The 20,085-nt window shown below is 36.1% G+C and overlaps 3 protein-coding genes across 4 annotated transcripts in view; 2 read left to right on the top strand and 1 right to left on the bottom strand.

Moving 5' to 3' along the window:
• LOC131623032 (protein DETOXIFICATION 34-like) overlaps nt 1–19,539 on the top strand; it is a 50,571-nt gene extending 31,032 nt beyond the window's left edge. Inside the window, exons 4-7 of one of the 2 annotated variants that reach the window (XM_058894042.1) lie at nt 18,593–18,831; nt 18,912–19,030; nt 19,124–19,210; nt 19,320–19,539. In XM_058894042.1, coding sequence (XP_058750025.1) covers nt 18,593–18,831; nt 18,912–19,030; nt 19,124–19,162 — 397 coding nt within the window. In that variant the 3' untranslated portion in view covers nt 19,163–19,210; nt 19,320–19,539. The remainder of the gene's footprint in view (nt 1–18,592; nt 18,832–18,911; nt 19,031–19,123; nt 19,211–19,319) is intronic. The other variant, XM_058894041.1, reaches the window with a different exon arrangement.
• Nucleotides 8,733–12,397, top strand: LOC131623028 (putative disease resistance protein RGA1). Its single transcript, XM_058894028.1, has 2 exons — nt 8,733–12,054; nt 12,150–12,397. The coding sequence occupies exons 1-2, from the start codon at nt 8,733–8,735 to the stop codon at nt 12,251–12,253; spliced, it is 3,426 nt and encodes a 1,141-aa protein (XP_058750011.1). The 3' UTR covers nt 12,254–12,397.
• On the bottom strand, nt 12,976–17,074 carry LOC131623029 (disease resistance protein RGA2-like). Its single transcript, XM_058894029.1, has 3 exons — nt 13,691–17,074; nt 13,315–13,455; nt 12,976–13,220 (listed from the first exon to the last, which is right to left on the bottom strand). The coding sequence occupies exons 1-2, from the start codon at nt 17,001–17,003 to the stop codon at nt 13,361–13,363; spliced, it is 3,408 nt and encodes a 1,135-aa protein (XP_058750012.1). The 5' UTR covers nt 17,004–17,074; the 3' UTR covers nt 12,976–13,220; nt 13,315–13,360.
• Nucleotides 19,540–20,085: the final 546 nt, after the last annotated feature.

Genomic DNA, 20,085 nt, shown 5'->3' with positions numbered 1-20,085 from the left:
CTTCAGAAAGGCTACTTTCATTATTTCTGAAAGACAAAGTTCTGTTCCTATTGGTTTTAATGTTCTTATGCTATCCTAACAAAGTAGTTTCTGAACTAATCATTAGATACATCATCAGAAGAACAAAGAAAAGAAAATGATCTCTTCCAAGCTTACTACTTCAGAATCAGAAGTACGTCATTTGAAGATAATATCAAGAAACTTTCTCAAAAAGATTCAGTATAACGGCCTGTTCAATAACTCACACTTATCAAGACGTTAGTACTATTCAAAAGTTGTCTTCCACACCATCATGTCAAAGCTGAAAGCTACAGGCTAATGAAGTAACGTGTTCTACTATCCAACATCCTACTTATATCCGTTGGAAAGTAACAGTTAGCTTTTAAAAAAAAGACTCTTCTATTATCACAATGTCTCTTTCTCTGAAGACTATAAAATAAGATCAAGACTTCAGAAGAAATGCTTCTAAAAGGTGAACAACCAAATATGATGTTACTCAAATAGCCAAAGCTGTTGATTGCTACTACAAAATTCGAAGATGCTACGCAAATACCAAAGCTGAAGATGTTGTCCATCACAAATGCTAAAGTTGCAATGCTACAACAATGTGAAGAAGTCAAATTTCAATCAAAGCAAAGCACAAGTAGTTGCAACGTTACGAAGTTGAAGCTAAAGAGGACAAAGAAAAAGAAGAGAAGAAGATTACTACAAGATGCAACTTAAAAATCATCAAGAACATCTTTGTAGAATCTTGTAAAAGCAAGGAGTTTCTCATATCTTGCTCAACACTTTTGTGTTGCTTGTACTTAAACATTTGTGTAATCTGCTTTTAAGAAGAAATCTTGTAAACACAACTTGTTAATCAATTTCTATTGATTGTTCCTTGAGTGACTAGTTTTAGTATGTATATTAAAGAAGACAGTGACTGGTTATCATTGTGGGAAATCTTCGTTAGGGGACCAGTTGGGTCAGAATTATTAAAGGAGTCGTTGATCGTTATATCTCTTAAGGGATCAGTTGGGTCAGAATTCTTAAGGGACCACTAATAGAATGGATCAATGTTTTGTTGTTAGTCACTGGCAGTTGCCCCGTGAAATTGTAATCATTTCTATGATTAGTGGATTGAGTCATTTTCTAAGGCAAAATCACCTTGGCAGGTGGACAGAACTAACCGTTTCTAAGGGGAACCTGAATAAATGAATGGGTCATCTTTTTCTTTATTGCATTCGGTAATGTTTATCGAAATGAATATTTATTAAGAAGGGGAAAGTTTTGAAAACTTAATTCAAACCCCTCATTTCTTGTGTTTTTCTCTACCTTCACCTCCAACCCATCGATCGGATGTGAGTCTGACGAATACTCTATAAAATATTCATCAATAACATCAACTTGGCAATAAGAATCACCAACATATGGATTTCTCCTAAACTTCAACAAAATAAACTCTATTTTCTCTCCTCCCACATCAAAAGTAAGTTTTTCTTTCTTTACATTAATTATGGCTCCAGTAGTGGCCAAGAAAGATCCACCTAAGATGATTGGGATGTGAGCATCCTCTTCCATCTCCATGACTACGAAATTGGTAGGAATATATAATTGGTCGATCCTTATCAAGACATCTTCCAATATTCCTAACATATATTTTATGGATTTATCAGCCAATTGTAATGACATTTTATGGCCTTTATCTCACCGAGCTCTAGTCGTTTACAAATCTAAAGGGTCGTTAAGTTAACACTTGCCCCTAAATCAAACAACGCATTATCTATAAGATAGAATGAGCATGTCACCCATCTCGAGCTTAGGTCGCCCATTTGGAGCTTAGATTTTTTATTGGAGCTTGGATCACCCAACCCTAGCCCATGTCCATCAAAGGTCAACCGCCTCAGTGCACGGAAGGTGGAGTGTCCATGAAAGGGCTGGTTTTGGTCAAGGTTGTCGAGGAATTTGATATTTTGATTAAGGAAGGAGAATAAATCTTCTTACTCCCATGTATTCGTTGAGGAGTTAAGGAAAGACATTTTCCTTACCAACAATCCTACCAAGAGACAATGGCTATAAATATCTCAACCCTTAGAGAACCCACATAAGGGAAAAATATAGATGCAACATAAAGCACTAAAGTTCAGTAGAAAACAATCGGGGTTTGTAGAAGAAGAAAAAGATTAGAATTTGCACAAAAAGTGGATATATGGTTAGGAAGGTAAAGTAACTGGTATATATTGAGGTGAGATATGGAAATCAATAATAAAAGGAAATGGGAGGATGAAAGAAAACGATTGGATTTTCTTCGATATTGTAACAACACTTGGATACACTTAAGCTTCCTAGATGGAACGCCACACCATTGTCTAAGGATCTAAGGTCACTTGTAACTACAATTCTACGAGACCTTACTAGTATTTAGTGCGCATGTTTCCAAGGTTACTCCCGTCGGCAACCAAATATTTATCACTTCTCAAAGCAATGGATCTGACACTATAAGCCTAACCCAGCTTTCTGTTGAAAGTATATTGAAGTACTTTTAGTTTATCGTTTCCACAGGGATTGGTGCGATATCACCGCCGTTCTATAGTTTATATTGTCTTGAGTTAAAGTTGCTTTGGATTTGGTTTTGTAAAAGATCATTCACAAGTTTAGTAGCAAAGATTAAAATAAGGAAAGTTCTAAGTTTAAATAAAAGTATCAAGACTTGATTTAATCGACCTAAAATTGTATGTCTTCCTACGAACATGCGTATGAATTCATTATCAATCAATACTTCACGTATTGTTCGTCTATACAGTTCGTTTCCGCAACGTTATAGCAAGATTTACTTTATTGTTCAACCAACGATTTCTCAACCGATTGAACAATACAAATAACATTTATAAACCGATACAAAGTGATTATCAACCATTAATTCTATGTCTAGACTTAATGTTTGATAGATGATAGAGTTAGATCAAGATTGAAATATTGTATTTCACAAACATTTAAACCATAGAAATTCAAGAGTAAATAAACTAGATCATCTATATTGATTAATAACTTGTTCATACACAATATTCATAAGAAAAACATACAAAAGGTAAGGAAGATTACATCAAAGCCTTGACACCAAAAGGGTTTAGCTATCCATAGACATGGTAGCTTGCACAAGAAGGAAAGAAGGAAAGAAGGAAGAATAGCAAGCATCAACGGTGATTTCTCGACGATCAATGCTCCGATTCTTTGATTCTATGTTGCTACAGTTGTATTAGGGTTTCTTAGCTCTCAAAATGGTGTAACAATCCCCAATTTCTGTTCTGTTCCTTAAATAGAAAAACAGAAATCCGCAGACCGCGCTAAGCCCCATGAAGCCGGCTTAGCGTGCTATCCCAAAAAAGCTAAACCGCCCAATCACGCTAAGCGCGATCTGAACCGGGCTTAGCGCGGAAGTTTCTGCCAGAACTTCCATCTTTTTCTCAAAACCGCGCTTAGCGCGCTACTACCGTGCTTAGCGCGCTACTACCGTGCTTAGCACGGTAACTTTTTCCAAAATTCCTAGCTTTTGGTCTTGAAATCACTTCTAATCATTCTCCATGGTTCAAGCTTCCATCCATCAAGCAAAACTACAAGTTTCAACCAAAATTGCATAGATAAGAACTATTCGATGATAAAATGAATATACAAATATATATACTAAATCAAAATGAAATAACTAATACTTTGCACATAAAGACTCGAAAGTTACCAAAAATTACCCTAAATATTAACACAATTTGGTAACTAACAACTCTCCCCAACTTAAACCCTTGTTTGTCCTCAAACAAAAATAATGAAAATCTTCAAGGAACAACAAATTTCAGGAACAAATAGTCACATAAGCACAAATGGATGGTTCAAATTTCAAAAATATGCAAAGATAAATTCTTACCACTCTCACAAAAATACCATGATTAAGAAGCTAGTCCTATATACAAATTCTATGTCAATAATTCCTAAAACAAAATAAGTTCAAGAATGAATCACAACCTACCCACTTCTCTTGTAAGAGAACAAAATTGAGGATCCTAACACTCACACAACAATGACGCCAACATCCAGAATTAATTATGCATTCATCTACACAACATTTATACAAAAAGCGTAAAAGCATGAATCACAAAGGACTTTAAGGTTGTAGCTTGGTTTGGTTAACAAGGAAGTGTCATTTCTCACGGCTATTAAAACGATGGTGTCAAAACCTAAGAGAGCATTCAAATCACAACTACATCCATACATCTTTACCTACCGATTTCATTCTTTTATTGCTCAAGAGGTCAACCTTTTAATTTCAAGGAAACTTGCTATTCACAAAGCTCTTTTGTTTTCTTTTTCTTTCTTTTTCTTTTCTTTTTCTTTTCTCTATTGAGTAATCAATTATTTTCTTCTCCATACCATACAAAAAAAAATATTCTCCCCAACTTGAATATCATCATCATACAATTAAGAATGCTCCCTATTCTAAGGCAAAAAGGAATCAATCCTAACCATATTTCATGGTAACAATTCAAGGTTAAAAGAAAGTCATCAAGATTCAAATCAAAAGTCGGCAATGATATATAATTGAAACAAGGGTGTGATACCGACTGAATCTTGGCAAAAACGGCTCTAAGTGGTTAGCAAATACTCAAACACTCACTGGGTAGGTCATTTTTGGTAGAGAAGTTATACTCGTAATGCGAAACAAAATGCCTTGATCACTTTCATGCTTTACACAATTTAATAAAAACGCAAGATTAAACATAATAAAAACGAGTTAAACGCACATTGTTGGTATCCCACACAATTATATATATACAACGGAAAGTCTCCTCACACTAAATTGATTCACAATTGAACTATTTTTGCAAAATAAAATATTGACATCTAATGTGTACAATTAATAGCATCAAGATCATGGTATCTTAAAGAAAGCGATAAAAATGTACCTTGCTCGTACAATTTTCACATTATATCATCACCTCCTCATTTGTTTGTGACTACACTCTTTTTTTCAACAAGGAAGTTCCTTCAAGACACTCACTTAGGACAAACTTAATTTAATCACAATTGCATATATATATATATATATATATATATATATATATATATATATATATATATATATATATATATATAAATATAAAGAACTTTAACTAATAAAGAAACTTAATTATAACCAACAAATTAAAACAAACACCAAAAGGTGTCAAAATATCCAAAAGGCAAAGATTTGCCTAAGATTCAAAATACCTCATCCTTTGAAAGGATGAAACAAAACATAAACATAACTTAAATAAACAAAAGTCATATAAACATAAACATACTAATACTAAACATAAAACTAATAATAATAATCATCAACCACCCAAGAAATCAACCACCAACATCAAACTCATCATCATCATGAAGATTTTCTTCCACATTTTCATTCTCACCCTCGCCACCTACCTCCTCCTCAAGAAATGGCCTGACCTCAGGCCAATTAGCAAAATCCACCAAGTCCTGGCGAGAACTCCAAGGATGAGCCACATTGGGCTCTATCATCTGCAATCTCAACTGAGACATAGAGTCATGTAAAAACATGAACGCTCTCTGATGCGCCATATGAAATGCCAAGTTCTCCTCTCTATCAGGATCACTACGGCAGCGAGCAGGGCGAGCAGCAGCAACAGGAACAACAGTCAACCTGGATAAACAATAGCGATCAATAAAAATCTCATCAATAAAACCATCAATCGACACAAGACCCTCAGTAGGAATTTGCACTCTAGCCTTCTTGCACAAATTCATGATAAGACCAGGAAAGATCAACTTGCAGGGAGCACGATCACTATGGCGAGTACCACTCAAAGCAACTCTTTTGAGCTCATTCGCAATAATGCGAGTAGCATCTAAAAGTGTTTTCGGTTGTGGTTGAAGTCCATTTCTAAAGATATGGATTTGAGTCAATTCATCAAATCCATGCCCTTTGCATTTTTGAACCATAGATTTGAACCTCTCCCACGCTTCATTGAGAGCCTCACTTTGACCTTGTGAGAACACAGAAATGGAAGTTTTCGCTTCCATGAACCTATTATGTGGAAAGAACCGATCAAGAAATTTCTCCTCCAACTCATTCCAGTTAGTCATGACATTGTTTGATTGATCAAGATACCATTCCTTAGCTTTTCCTATCAAGGAGTGAGGAAATAGTCTCTTGAACACATGTTCTTCTTCGGCCTCCGGAGCACCAATGGTTCCGGCTATCTCATAAAACTTTGTGAGATGAGTGAAAGGATCTTCGTGATCTAATCCCGTGAAAGGATTTTGATATAACAATTGAAGTAACCCTGTTTTCATCTCGGAGTTCCTTCCATTGTTTTGACCACGAGCAAATTGAGCATTCAATCGAGGGCTATTAACGCAAGGCCCTCGAGGTAGAACATTAGGTACTGGTGCTACCATTTCTTCCTCAACTAAGTTTTCAACCGGAGTTGAGGAAGAAGAAGCTTCCCCTTGTTGTTGTCTTCGTTCCTTTGCTAGCTGCCTTCGTCTTCGAGTTTTGCTATTCAGTCTACGTGCAGTCCTTTCAATCTCAGGATCAAAAAGGAGTTGGTCTGCAAGTACACTTCCTCGCATAAACTGTTTTCTGAAAAGCTAACCAAGCAAATTAACAAACACAAGGAATAAGAACTTAGAAATAAGAGATTAATTATAAGACTCAATACAAAACAAACTATTGCAATGCTTGCAATATCTAAACAACAATCCCCGACAACGGCGCCATTTTGTTGAAAGTATATTGGAGTACTTTTAGTTTATCGTTTCCACAGGAATTGGTGTGATATCACCGCCGTTCTATAGTTTATATTGTCTTGAGTTAAAGTTGCTTTGGATTTGGTTTGGTAAAAGATCATTCACAAGTTTAGTAGCAAAAATTAAAATAAGGAAAGTTCCAAGTTTAAAGAAAAGTATCAAGACTTGATTTAATCGACCTAAAATTGTATGTCTTCCTACGAACATGCGTATGAATTCGTTATCAATCAATACTTCACGTATCGTTCGTCTATACCGTTCGTTTCCGCAACGTTATAGCAAGATTTACCTTATTGTTCAACCAACGATTTCTCAACCGATTGAACAATACAAATAACATTTATAAACCGATACAAAGTGATTATCAACCATTAATTCTATGTCTAAACTTAATGTTTGATAGATGATAGAGTTAGATCAAGATTGAAATATTGTATTTCACAAACATTTAAACTATAGAAATTCAAGAGTAAATAAACTAGATCATCTATATTGATTAATAACTTGTTCATGCACAATATTCATAAGAAAAACATACAAAAAGGTAAGGAAGATTACATCAAAGCCTTGACACCAAAAGGGTTTAGCTATCCATAGACATGGTAGCTTGCACAAGAAGGAAGGAAGGAAGAATAGCAAGCATCAACGGTGATTTCTCGATGATCAATGCTCCGAGTCTTCGATTCTATGTTGCTACAGTTGTATTAGGGTTTCTTAGCTCTCAAAATGGTGTAACATTCCCCAATTTTTGTTGCGCTAAGCCGGCTTCACGCCCCATGAAGCCGGCTTAGCGCGCTATCCCAAAAAAGCTAAACCGCCCAACCGCGCTAAGCGCGATCTGAACTGGGCTTAGCGCGGAAGTTTCTGCCAGAACTTCCATCTTTTTCTCAAAACCGCGCTTAGCGCGCTACTACCGTGTTTAACGCGGTACCTTTTTCCAAAATTCCTAGCTTTTGGTCTTAAAATCACTTCTAATCATTTTCCATGGTTCAAGCTTCCATCCATCAAGCAAAACTACAAATTTCAACAAAAATTGCATAGATAAGAACTATTCGACGATAAAATAAATATACGAATATATATACTAAATATAAATGAAATAATTAATACTTTGCACATAAAGACTCGAAAGTTACCAAAAATTACCCTAAATATTAACACAATTTGGTAACTAACACTTTCTCAGAGACTTCCCGTTGTTGTACCACGGCAAACGTTTGGGGCAACTGTAATGTACCGGCCGCTAGCCCAAAAGAGTGGAGGCTCAATCTTCAGTCCAAGTCACTCCACCTTAGCACCAAAGGTACAGTGTAACCATGCTGTGGAGCTCCAAACTGGATCTACACCAGAGGTTGCTGCTTACCGTTAGATGTCATCAGATGGCCTCCCGCATTCCACGCTGAAATGGCAAGGAACATCCATAACCACTCTTCATACATAAGGCATCCCACGGGAGACTTGAGATATTCTCTCCCCAATCCATAACTAACTTTACTCTTCATTCTCCTACTGATTTGGACATTGAAGTGCTAACTTTGCAGATCCCCCCTGCACCATCGTACCGAAGATCCACTCCATCGCATCAATATTCTCCTTCATCATTTCACCAAGTATTTTTGGTTCCCTAGCGGAACAATAATGAAAAAAAAAGTACAAAAATCAATTAAAAGACTGTTTTTATTAAATCGATTTGTAAAGAAAATTATCTGGACCTATAAATATATATTCAAACTCTATATCATCAAAACTCTTGACTGCACAAAGTATTAGAATAATCCAGCACTGCCTTGCTCTTTTGTTAATTGGTTGGTAGAACTAATATGGTAAACTAATAATACCATCATTATTTAATAGAGGCAGCCAACTATAAAAAGTGACGAGAGCCATAGTCTAACACACAGCTATCATCTCCAAACCTTTATTCATTTCAATTCTCATTACACCTGAAAATGGCTTACACTATAATTGGATCTGTGATTCAAAACCTGGCTCCTTGTGTCCGAGAGGAGTATGCAACATTTAAAGGTGTTAACAAACATGCTGAAAAGCTATCAAGGAATCTCACTGCTATTCATGCTGTCCTAAAAGATGCTGAGGAGAAGCAAATTTCATCTGAGTCTGTTAAAAACTGGCTGAAAAATCTGACTGATGCAGCACACATTCTTGACGATATATTGGACAAATGTTCAATATTTTCTGAAGCAACCAGAGACAACAAGTTCATCAAACTCCATCCTAAGAAGCTAAATGCTCGTCGGAGCATTGGAAAGAAGATGAAAAAGGTTGCTGAAAGGATTGATCATATTGCTGAAGAAAGAGTCAAGTTTGGATTAAATCCAGGAATGGCTCAAGATGAGGAATGGCGCCAAACTACCTCTGTCATCTCTGAACCCCTAATTCTTGGAAGAGATGAGGATAGACAGAAGGTTGTTGAGTTGCTTCTCGAGCATGCTAGTGACAATGAAGAACTACTCCCTGTCTATTCCATTGTTGGCCATGGCGGATATGGAAAAACGGCACTTGCTAAACTGGTCTTAAAGGATCAAAGCGTCATTCAACATTTTGAGGAGAAAATTTGGGTGTGTGTTTCTGATAATTTTAGTAAGATGAAAATCTTGCAGTCCATCATAGAACACAAAGATGGAAAAAGTCCACCTCTCTCGACTTTAGAGTTAAGGCAAAAAAAGGTTCAAGAAATTTTGCAAAACAAAACATATTTACTTGTCCTTGATGATGTTTGGAGTGAAGACCAACACAACTGGAATGAGTTCAAGTCATTGCTGAAAAATGGAAATGGATCTAAAGGTTCATCAATTTTAGTCACTACACGACTAGATACTGTCGCAACCATTGTCGGAACTCACCCTGCACATCGTTTGGAAGGTTTATCAGATGATGACATGTGGTCATTGGCTAGACATTATGCTTTTGAAACAAATGGGGAACAGCGTCCAGAGCTTGTAAAGATTGGAAATAATATAGTGAGAAAATGTGGTGGTTCTCCACTTGCCGCAAAAGTAGTAGGAAGCCTTCTGCGCGTTAAAACTGAAGAACATCAATGGGATTCTATTGAGAAAAGTGAGATTTGGAAATTATATGATGATGCAATCAAGTCTGCTTTGAGTCTGAGCTACTACCATCTAAAATTTTCATTGAGGCCATGTTTTACTTTTTGTGCTGTATTTCCTAAGGATTTTGAAATGGTGAAGGAAGATCTAATTCAACTTTGGATGGCTAATGGATTTATTTCGTCCGGAGGAAATTTAGAGGCGGAGCATGTTGGCAATGAGGTGTGGGATGAACTATACAAGAGGTCATTTTTCCAAGAAATCAAAACTCATGAAGAAGGAAAAGTTACATTCAAAATACATGATATATACCATGATATTGCTAGCTCCATTATGGAAGAACAATGCGTGGCTTCAACGGCTGCTAGCTTGACTAAGTTGTCAAAAAGAGTTCATCATATCAGCTGCTTCAATATTGATGAAAAAATCAAGTACAGCAAGATCCCATTCAAACAAGTGGAATCCTTGCGAACTTTTCTTGATTTTTATCCGCCTAAATCAGATTTAGGCGAGTTTCCATCAATTACTAGTCTCCGAGCATTAAGTACGAGTTCTTTTCAACTCTCGGCCTTGAAAAAATTTATCCACTTGAGGTACTTGGAACTTTATCGAAGTGACATTAAAATCTTGCCTGAGTCTATTTGCAGCCTGAGAAAATTACAAACTCTAAAGCTTGAACTTTGTGAACACCTTTCTAGTATTCCCAATCAATTGACACAACTACAAGATCTCAGACATCTCATGATCAAAGGATGTCACTCATTAGCATCAATGCCTTCTGGCATTGGGGGGTTATCTCATCTGAGAACATTGAGCATTTTCATTGTGGGATCGGAGGCTGGGTTCGGTTTAGCAGAGCTGCATAACTTACAACTGGGAGGCAAGCTACACATCAAAGGCCTTGAGAAAGTGTCAAATGAAAGGGATGCTAGAGAAGCTAATTTAGTCGGTAAGAGGGAATTAAATCGCTTATACTTGTCGTGGAGTAGCGATGTTGATTCACAAGGTAGTGGTACTAGTGCTGAGCAAGTTCTCGATGCCCTTGAGCCTCACATCGGCCTCAAGGGTTTTGGGATGAACGGTTATGCAGGAATAAATATCCCAAATTGGATGAGAAATACATCCATTTTGGAAGGCTTGGTTGATGTCATACTCTACAACTGCAAAAACTGTGTGCAGCTTCCTCCACTTGGTAAGTTACCATGTTTGACTACTCTTTATGTATCTGGAATGAGAGATTTAAAGTACATTGATGATGACTTGTATGAAATTGCGACGGATGAGGCTTTTCCGTCACTAAAGAAAATGACGTTATTTGATTTACCCAATTTAGAGAGGGTGTTGAAAAGTGAAGGAGTAGAGATGCTATCACAACTTTATGACTTAAGAATTCAGGGTATCCCCAAGTTTGAATTACCATCCCTTCCGTCTGTTGAGATTCTTTATGTGAGTTGGGAAACTGAAGATTCATCGGAGTCTCTTTCTGAAACTGATGATGGAAGTGATTCCAATGATGATGGTGCGTCTTTCTTGAAGGAAATTGCAGGCAGAATGCAAAATCTCAAGGAACTTTTCATTGAAAATTTTCATGAACTTGTGGTATTACCTGATGAACTCAACTCTCTGAATTCTTTACAAGAACTGTACATTTCATGTTGTGAAGCACTTCGGCGTATTCCCAAGTGTGTATTTGAAGGTTTGAATTCTCTTCGCGTTTTGAGCTTTGCACTTTGCAGTAGCTTAAGTTCCTTGCCCAGAAGTACCAGAAACCTAACTTGTCTTGAAAGACTTCAAATCACTTTTTGTCCCAATCTCATTTTACCACCTACTATGAACATGCTAACTTCCCTTCGTCAAGTGAGGATCTTCGGCGAGAATAGAAATGGCATGTTACATAATGGATTAGAAGGTATTCCCTCGTTGCAAAATTTGTATCTCACAAGTTTTCCATCTCTTGTATCCTTGCCAGACTGGTTGGGAGCCATGACTTCTCTTCAAACATTAGAAATGAGTGGGTTTGCTCAGTTAACCTCGTTGCCAGCTAATTTTCAACAACTCATAAACTTGAAAGAATTACGTATTTCTGAATGTCCTAAGCTGGTAAACCGATGCAAGAGAGAAACAGGCGAAGATTGGCTTAAGATAGCTCATGTTCCTAAATTGAAAATGGATTTTGAATCTGATGTGAAGCCATCAGCTTGCGGTAATTCAATGCATATTTTTCTTTTCTTTTTTAACTGTATCTAGTTTTCTCATCAAATATATAATGTTTTGTAACATATTAAACTTTGGCTGCAGAGAAAATGAAGTCATTATGGAAGAAGTTGAAGCAAGTCCAGCGTCAGCATCATGACTATTACCCTCATGAGGATGAATTTGACGGGATGGTTGATGAGCGATGAATGAAGAGAATGTATATGATAAAACTTGGATTTTATTTAAATCCTTTCTGGTTATATCCTCTTGTTTGTCAGTTGTTTCGGTTTGGTTTGTTGGCGCGTGTATTTTGCGGTTTGGTTAATAGGTTTGTTGTTGTGTGCTTTTTGATTTGGTTCTGTTTGTTTACTGTAATGGAAGATTGCTATGTATTCTTTTGTGTGTGATTCAAGGCACATCTTGGGTTTTGAATTTGTAATCAAATGAATTGTTGTTTGGATTCTTTAAAAAAAATGAAAAAAATGAAAAAACTTGTGTGCATAAACTCATGTCTGCTTACCTTTTTCTTTTTCAGTCTTTCAAACTTCTCTTTAAAACACTTGAATGGATAATCATATCAGATTAAGATTTGTTCGGCTTAAGTGTGAGTGTTAGTTCTACACAGACTATAAAGAGACGTAACGATGGATATATCAGAGATGTGACATTTATATATAATGACTTAAGACTATGCTCTCTTGTGGTTGTAAAATATTGGTCAGTTGCTTCAGGCATGCCGCATTCGCATAGCCTTCCTAATGTTCAACAACTCATACCCTTGCATGGAAGGCTTGAACACAGAGATAGCTAAGAAGGAACTGGAAAGAGCCTAAATTGGAATGTTATTTTTTATGGCAGTATTTTCTAGGTTAATGATGTTTGTGGTGATGGAGGTTGAAGAAGAATAGTTTTGAATATCTTTTGAAACTAGTATATCGTAAATCAAGCCAAGAAGATTGAATGCATAAGGTAGTTTAGTTGCAGGTAAAACTGAAATATAAGGATTCTTCCTAAGCATTAATTAATTACAAAGAAACACTTCCATTGCATGAAAATAATGAATTACTCATTCCTTCCAATGTCTAACTTGAACAAGGAAAATGACTTGGAATTACTCATTCAGACGATGATTGATGAAGCCCGAGAAATATTTCCATGTGTCTAGAATTTTTTCTGCAGATTTTAGTAAATAGCTGCAAGTAAGTTTTTTTTTAAATATAACATGAATTAGAAAAGAAAGGAGAAAGATGTGTTTCTTAGTGCTCACCATTTTTTGTCATAAAGGAGTGTTATCTTTATGCCATTAGGTGCATTCAGAATGCATCGACTACCATGCTAAAGTCATTATCTGAAAATTGACGGTAGTACCGCAAATGCGATTCCTTCTCCCATCTTGAAAGTTCATTCCCTACATTCAGAATTCCAATGTCAAAAATCATCAAACATTTGTTGCGAAAAACAAGATATATGACACCGATAATTATTTGAGAAAATACAAGTGATTCAATATAACTAGATATGTAGGTGTTGTGTATGTGTCAAACACTTGTCAAGCCTTAAATCAGAAATGTATGTACTGTATATAATTGTATATATAGTTAAAAAGACCAAGATAAAAAGAAGCAAGAGATTCATTAGATTACCCAAGTGTATTTTTTCTGCAGATAACTTCAATTCAGGAACGTGAGCAATTTTATGCCAATCTTCCCCAGTTCCTTTCTTGCATCGCTCCTCCAACATCGAGCATCCAACAATAACCAAAGTATGCAAGTTTTCGAGGTTCTGAAAGCTATTTGGTAGCGATCTTACCTGAGAACAACAAAAAATTTGTATTCTTTGAAGTGAAGTCATGGCTCCCAATGATTCGGGCAAGTCATCAAAGTTTGATAGAGTCAAACTATGTAGGAAGGGGATAACTTCTAAACCCTGTAAACCCCTGCTGTCTCCATCTAAGCACTTAATTGTCACTTGACGAAGGGAAACTAGATTGTTCATGTTACTTGGTAAAACAAGTTGTGGACAATAATGGATTTCAAGTGTCTCAAGACAAACCAAGTCTCCCATACCTTCAGACAAGGATTTTAATTTGGGACAATAAAAAATGTTCAAAATTCGAAGAGAAATCAAACCCTGCAACGCATGCATTGAAAAAGACTCAAGTTCAATACAGCGTGCAATGTGAAGCTCCTCCAGGGCACTAAGGGAGCCTAGCTCATCAGGTAATACCTTGAGTTCTTTGAAGTGTGTGATAAAAAGTGACTTAAGATTATGCATATTACACACAATTCCCTTTGGAAATAAATCCAAAATTTCTTTGGAACAGTAATTAGGGAAGAGATTAAATAACTCGTCGGTTATTCCACTAGGATCAAGGGTATCAAGAGATGGAAGCGATGGGACTGCCAACTTGGGAACACCAGAAATTCTAAAGTAGGAAAGTTGTGGTAGCATCTCTACACCTTCAGCTTCTAAGATCCTCTCTAAGTTAGGTAAACCACACAGAGTCAATTGCTTTAATGACACGAAAGCCCTCTCGGATGTAGATTCATATAAGTCATCATCAATGTACTTTAAATCTCTCATTCCAGATACATAAAGAGTGGTTAAAAAAGGTAATTTACCAAGTGGAGGAAGCCACTTACAGTTTTTACAGTTGTAGAGTATAACATCAACTAAGCCTTCCAAAATAGAAGTATTTCTCATCCAATGGGGAAAATGTATTCCTGCATAACCCTTAATCCCAAAACCCTTGAGACCTGTGTGAGGCTCAAGGACTTCGAGTACTCGCTCAACATTAGTATTAATGCCTTGCGAATTAGTGTAACTATCCCATGACAGGTATAAGCGATTTAACTCCTTTTTACCAATCAAATTAGCTTCTTTAGCATCCCATTCACTTGACACATTCTCTAGGCCTTTGATGTGCAGCTTCCCTCCTAGTTGCAAGTCACGTAACTCAGCTAAACCAAATCCCTTCTTCGAACCCACAATGAAAATGCTCAATGTTTTTAGACAGGTTAACCTACTAATCTTGGAAGGCATTGATACTAATGAATTGCAATTTTTAATCACAAGATGCCTGAGAGCTTGTAATTGTGTCAATTGGTTGGGTAGACTTGATAGATAGGGACAAATATCAAATTTTAGTATTTCCAAATTCTGCAACTTACAAACAGACCGAGACAATGTTTTGATGTGACTTTCAAAAAGTTCCAAATACCTTAGATGTGTTAAACTCCTTAGTGCCGAAAGTTGCGAGCAACTTGTACGTAATGCTCGAAGAGGAGTGATTGATGGAAATGAACCTGTGTATCCAAAGGAAATATCTAACTGAAGAAAAGTTCGTAATGATTCAGCTTTCTTGAAAGGGATGGTGTTGTACTTGAATGGTTTATCAAAATTAATAAAGGAACAACTTATATGGTGAACTCTGGTAGACAAACTAGTCAAGCTTTTAGCCCCAGAAGCGAGACATTCTTCTCCCATAATAGACTGAGCTAAATCATGAAATAAATCATGCATTTTGAAAGTAACATTACCCTTTTCATCAGTTTTGACTTCTTGAAAAAATGACTTCGCGGATAATTCATTCCACACATCATGACCAACATGCTCCACCTCTAAATTTCCTACGGAAGCAATATATCCATTAGCCAGCCAGAGATGGATTACTTGTTCCTTCACCATTTCAAAATCCTTAGGAAAAACAGCACAAAAAGTAAAGCATGGCCTCAGTGATGATTTCAAATTAAAGTAGCTTAGTCTCAAAGCAGACATGATAGGATTATCCTCGGGTAAATTCCATAAGTTGCTTTCCTTTATAGAAAGCCATTGATGTTCCTCACTTTTAAAGCGCAAAAGGCTTCCTAGTGCTTTGGCGGCCAGAGGTGAACCCACACATTTTCTAACTATGTCCTTGCCTATTGCTACAAGCTCTGCACGCTCCTCTCTATTTGGTCCAAAAGCGTGTTGTTTGAACAAAGACCAGATGTCATCATCAGCCAAACCTACCAAACGATGAGCAGGATACGTTCCCATAATGGACGCAACAATGTCAAGTCGAGTAGTGACCAAAATTGATGCCCCTTTCGTTCCATTACCACATTGCAACAAATACTTCAACTTATTCCATTTCTCTTGGTCTTCACTCCACACATCATCAAGAACAAGTAAATACCTTTTGCTCAGCAAAATTTCTCGAACCTTTTTTTGCATTGCTTCTAAAGACGAGAGATCTGGGTTTTTTCCAATAGTAGATTCTATAATGGACTCCAAAATTTTCATCATGCTAAAATCATCTGAAACACATACCCATATTTTCAAGTTAAAATGTGTATTGACCCTTTCATCATTGAAAACCACTTGAGCAAGTGTTGTTTTTCCATATCCACCGTGGCAAACGATGGAATAGACAGAGAGTTCTTCATTATGACTAGCATCGTTTCGAAGAAACTCGACAATCCTGTCTTTATCTTTGTCTCTTCCATATACTTTTAGTTCAGCGAGGACAGAGGTAGTCTGGCGCCATTCATCATCTCCTTGTAGGTGTTCCTCTGGGACTCCCACTTGTAATCCATACTTCAGTCTTTCTTCAGCGATAACATCAATCTTTTCAGCAACTTGTTTCATCCTCTTTCCGATGTTACGACGAGCGAGAATCTTCTTAGGATGGAAACGGGTGATCCACTTGTTGTCTCCATGTGGTTTTGAAGTTATTGAGCAATCGTCCAATATATCATCAAGAACATGAGCAACATCAGACAGTTTCTGCAGCCAATCTTTGACAACATGGCTTGTAATTTGCTTCTCTTCAGCATCTTTGAGTACAGCTCGAATTGCAGTTAGATTTCCAAATAGCTTATTGGTCAAGTCATCAACACCCAAAAAGGATGAAAGTTCCTGTCGAACAAAGGATTCGAGGTTTTGAATTAGGATTCCAAGTAAAGCATCAGCCATTTGAAAGTTTATTGGATTGATTTGGAGATAAGTTTGGTCTAAGAAAATGAATATGCTGAATTATCTATTAAATGAATGGTTATACAGTTTATGACAGTGAGACCAAAAAACTAGTTGTGAGAAAAAAAAATCAAAATTTGGATTCTTTTCTTATCAAGCATCATGTCCATTCATTTAAAGTTGATAAGGTTAAACCAAATTTCAGTGGTATCGGCTATGTGAATTAATCACAATTTGTTTTTTACCATGAAAATGGTGAATAAAGCTATGGGTTCAGAACCTTTAGATACCGTTTTGTCTCAGTCGTTTTCGCGGCAATAGTGTGTTTTTCAAACTTTGATTATTATATTTAAATTTTGATTGTTTTCTTGTTGAAAGATAGTGGTGAATATTGTAATTATTGGCAGAAAAGCAAACCTGAAGTGCAAGTGGTTAATCTTTCGGAGGAGGAAAATTCCATCTGCCATTGTACCGGCAAGTTCCGTCAAAGTGAGAATACTTATTTAGGTGGTTCACATTCTGAAAGGAAAAAATCATTTTGTGAAAATGATGGGAAAGGATTTACTGCCTTACTGACTTGGTATTTAAAGTTTGGGTCCCTAGCTCATGCATGAGCCAACCGATTTTACATTGGCTTTGATAGTTAAAACAAGTTCAAGTCATGTCTTATTCAAAAAAAGGATTATCTACCTTGCAACCCAAAAAGGTAGACTGTCTTTTAGAATTTATTTGGTGCATAATTTGTCATGTGGCCCTCTCCTTCACTTTCTTTTTATGGTGGTTAGCTTGTACTGTCTTTAATCAATCTTTATCCAACGTGGGACCTCTCCATCCAAAAATATATGTCATCATCCATAATAAAGACAAATTACATTTCCAAAATAAGCAAAGTCTAGATCTAGCATATATACTATAAACATTGTGCTTTTGAGTCTTGATTTAGAAGTTCATACCAAACTTCAGTCTAAGAATCTCACTGACATGGAAACACCTTTGATAATCAAAAGCTTTACTGCAGAAAATGATTATTTGGCAGTGAAAAGCTTAAAGGCTTTGAAACATGTTTTGTTGAGTGAAACATTGAAGATATGGAAGATAGCAATTCCAGTGGCTTTGTCTTTACTTTTTCAGTTTCTTAATAACTCTTCAACTTCAATCTATGCTGGTCATCTTGGAGACATTCAACTCTCTTCTTTCTCTATCTATCAAACTGTCATCTGTTCTATCTATTTCTCTTTGCTGGTTAGTTACTCACTCACTCTCATTCATCCAAACTTATTATCTTTTCTTTGGATTTTGTTTTTAAAAGTTGTTGATTTATAAATATCAACAACGTGTTTGCATTAATACATAAATATAAAAGTTTACACTCATTTAGTTCAACTAGCACATGTCAGTTGATTTTTGAAAACTAGATAGAGTTGTGAAATCTACTCGTGTAAAATCGCAGTATGGAATGTCAAATGCAATAACAACACTATGTGGGCAAGCTTATGGTGCAGGACAATTTCAAAATGCTGGTATGAAATCTACTCATGTATTTTTTCAATGCTCGCACTAATTATTTCTTCATTCTAATACTATGAAAGTGTTCGTGTGTCTAATACACTTGGCATGTCGCATCCAAGAGCAGCCAAATACTCTTTTTTGGTGACAATGTTTGAGACTCTTCTCCTTGGAATCATTTTCATGACTGTGATTTTCTTAAGTAAAGATAAATTTGCCATCATCTTTACCAATAGTGAGGATATGATACATGCTGCTAGTGAATTAGCATACTTTCTTGGTATAAGCATGATTCTCAACACGGTTTCGCAGATTATATCAGGTGATTGATTGTTTGCTTTTATGAGCAGAAAAAAGTTATATTTTAATAGCTTCTAATAATTTTAAGGAGATTTTATATAGGAGTTATAATTGGATGTGGATGGCAAGTTATGGTTGGTTACATAAACTTGGCATGTTATTACATTGTTGGACTCCCCATTGGATTTTTTCTTGGTTTCCACCAACATTTAGGAGTCAAGGTATACCACTATTCTTGCTCTAGAAAATCTATCTTCAATAAATCATCAATAAACTTCTCTATTATATGATTTGTATGAATATTTGTGGTATAGGGTCTATGGGGAGGCACAATGTGTGGCATGATTCTTTAGATTTTAGTCCTTTTAGTCATTATTTATAGGACCAACTGGACCAAAGAGGTAATTATGTTTTCTTTTTGTATGTTAAAATCGTAACTAGAAATTTGCTTAGTTAAAGTATTTTTGTTAAGATTTTATAGTGTAATTTATGAAATATGATTGTTTGTAGGTAGAGCAAATAGCTAATCGCATGCGAATCTGGAGCTCTAACAAAGAACAACCTTCAAAAGGAAGTGATTCAAATTAAATGTTGTGTGAGAAGTTTCTTTCAAGTCATAGAGTTAGAAATTTGCAGTTAAGGACATTGTATAATATTCATTTATGTTGTTCAAGTGAGATAAGTGTCTATCATGGTTTATCTCTAGGTCCCTCCATCCTACATTACCATTCTATAAGGCTATGTTTGGGAGTTTGGAGGGGAGGGGAGGGGAAGGCTTCCAAAAACAAAATTTTAAAAAAAATATAGGAAAATATTTGACATTTTTGAAAAAATGATTTTGTTTAGAATGATAAAAGAGTCATTATCATTACTAAATTTTTAATTTTCAAAATACTATAACAACCTAAAAGATATTTGGAAAATTTATGTAAGCCCTTCAAAACCTTCCAAAACCCTCTTTCAATACAATTTTTGAGTTCCCCCATTTTATGGGGTTTTTGGTGTTATGAATAAACTCAAATCCTCCAAAACCCTCCTACCCAAAATCCTTTTATCCTTTTCACCCAATTCTTCCTATTTTTCAAAGCCCTCCCCTCCCTTCCCCTCCAAACTCCCAAACATAGCCTAAAATTCTAAGGAATGAAACTGCATTTAAATGAACACCAAAGTGTGAGTCTTTATCTAGCTCAAAGAAGTATTGTTGCAACAGCGTGTTTTGGTTCACCCCTGCAACGGGAATGTGATATTACTCACTACCTGGTGTATTTCATTTGAA

Source organism: Vicia villosa, unplaced genomic scaffold (genome assembly GCF_029867415.1).
Source record: "Vicia villosa cultivar HV-30 ecotype Madison, WI unplaced genomic scaffold, Vvil1.0 ctg.000048F_1_1, whole genome shotgun sequence".
NCBI lineage: Eukaryota > Viridiplantae > Streptophyta > Magnoliopsida > Fabales > Fabaceae > Vicia > Vicia villosa.
This window is presented reverse-complemented; position numbering and strand designations above follow the sequence as displayed.

What these genes read in the sequence shown, in the direction of transcription:
- LOC131623028 (XM_058894028.1), top strand. Translation starts at nt 8,733, where the DNA reads ATGGCTTACACTATAATTGGATCTGTGATTCAAAACCTGGCTCCTTGT. An exon ending in TGTGAAGCCATCAGCTTGCG is followed by an intron (nt 12,055 to 12,149) that starts GTAATTCAATGC and finishes CTTTGGCTGCAG; the next exon opens with AGAAAATGAAGTCATTATGG.
- LOC131623029 (XM_058894029.1), bottom strand. Translation starts at nt 17,003, where the DNA reads ATGGCTGATGCTTTACTTGGAATCCTAATTCAAAACCTCGAATCCTTT. An exon ending in TGCAGAAAAAATACACTTGG is followed by an intron (nt 13,456 to 13,690) that starts GTAATCTAATGA and finishes TTCTGAATGTAG; the next exon opens with GGAATGAACTTTCAAGATGG.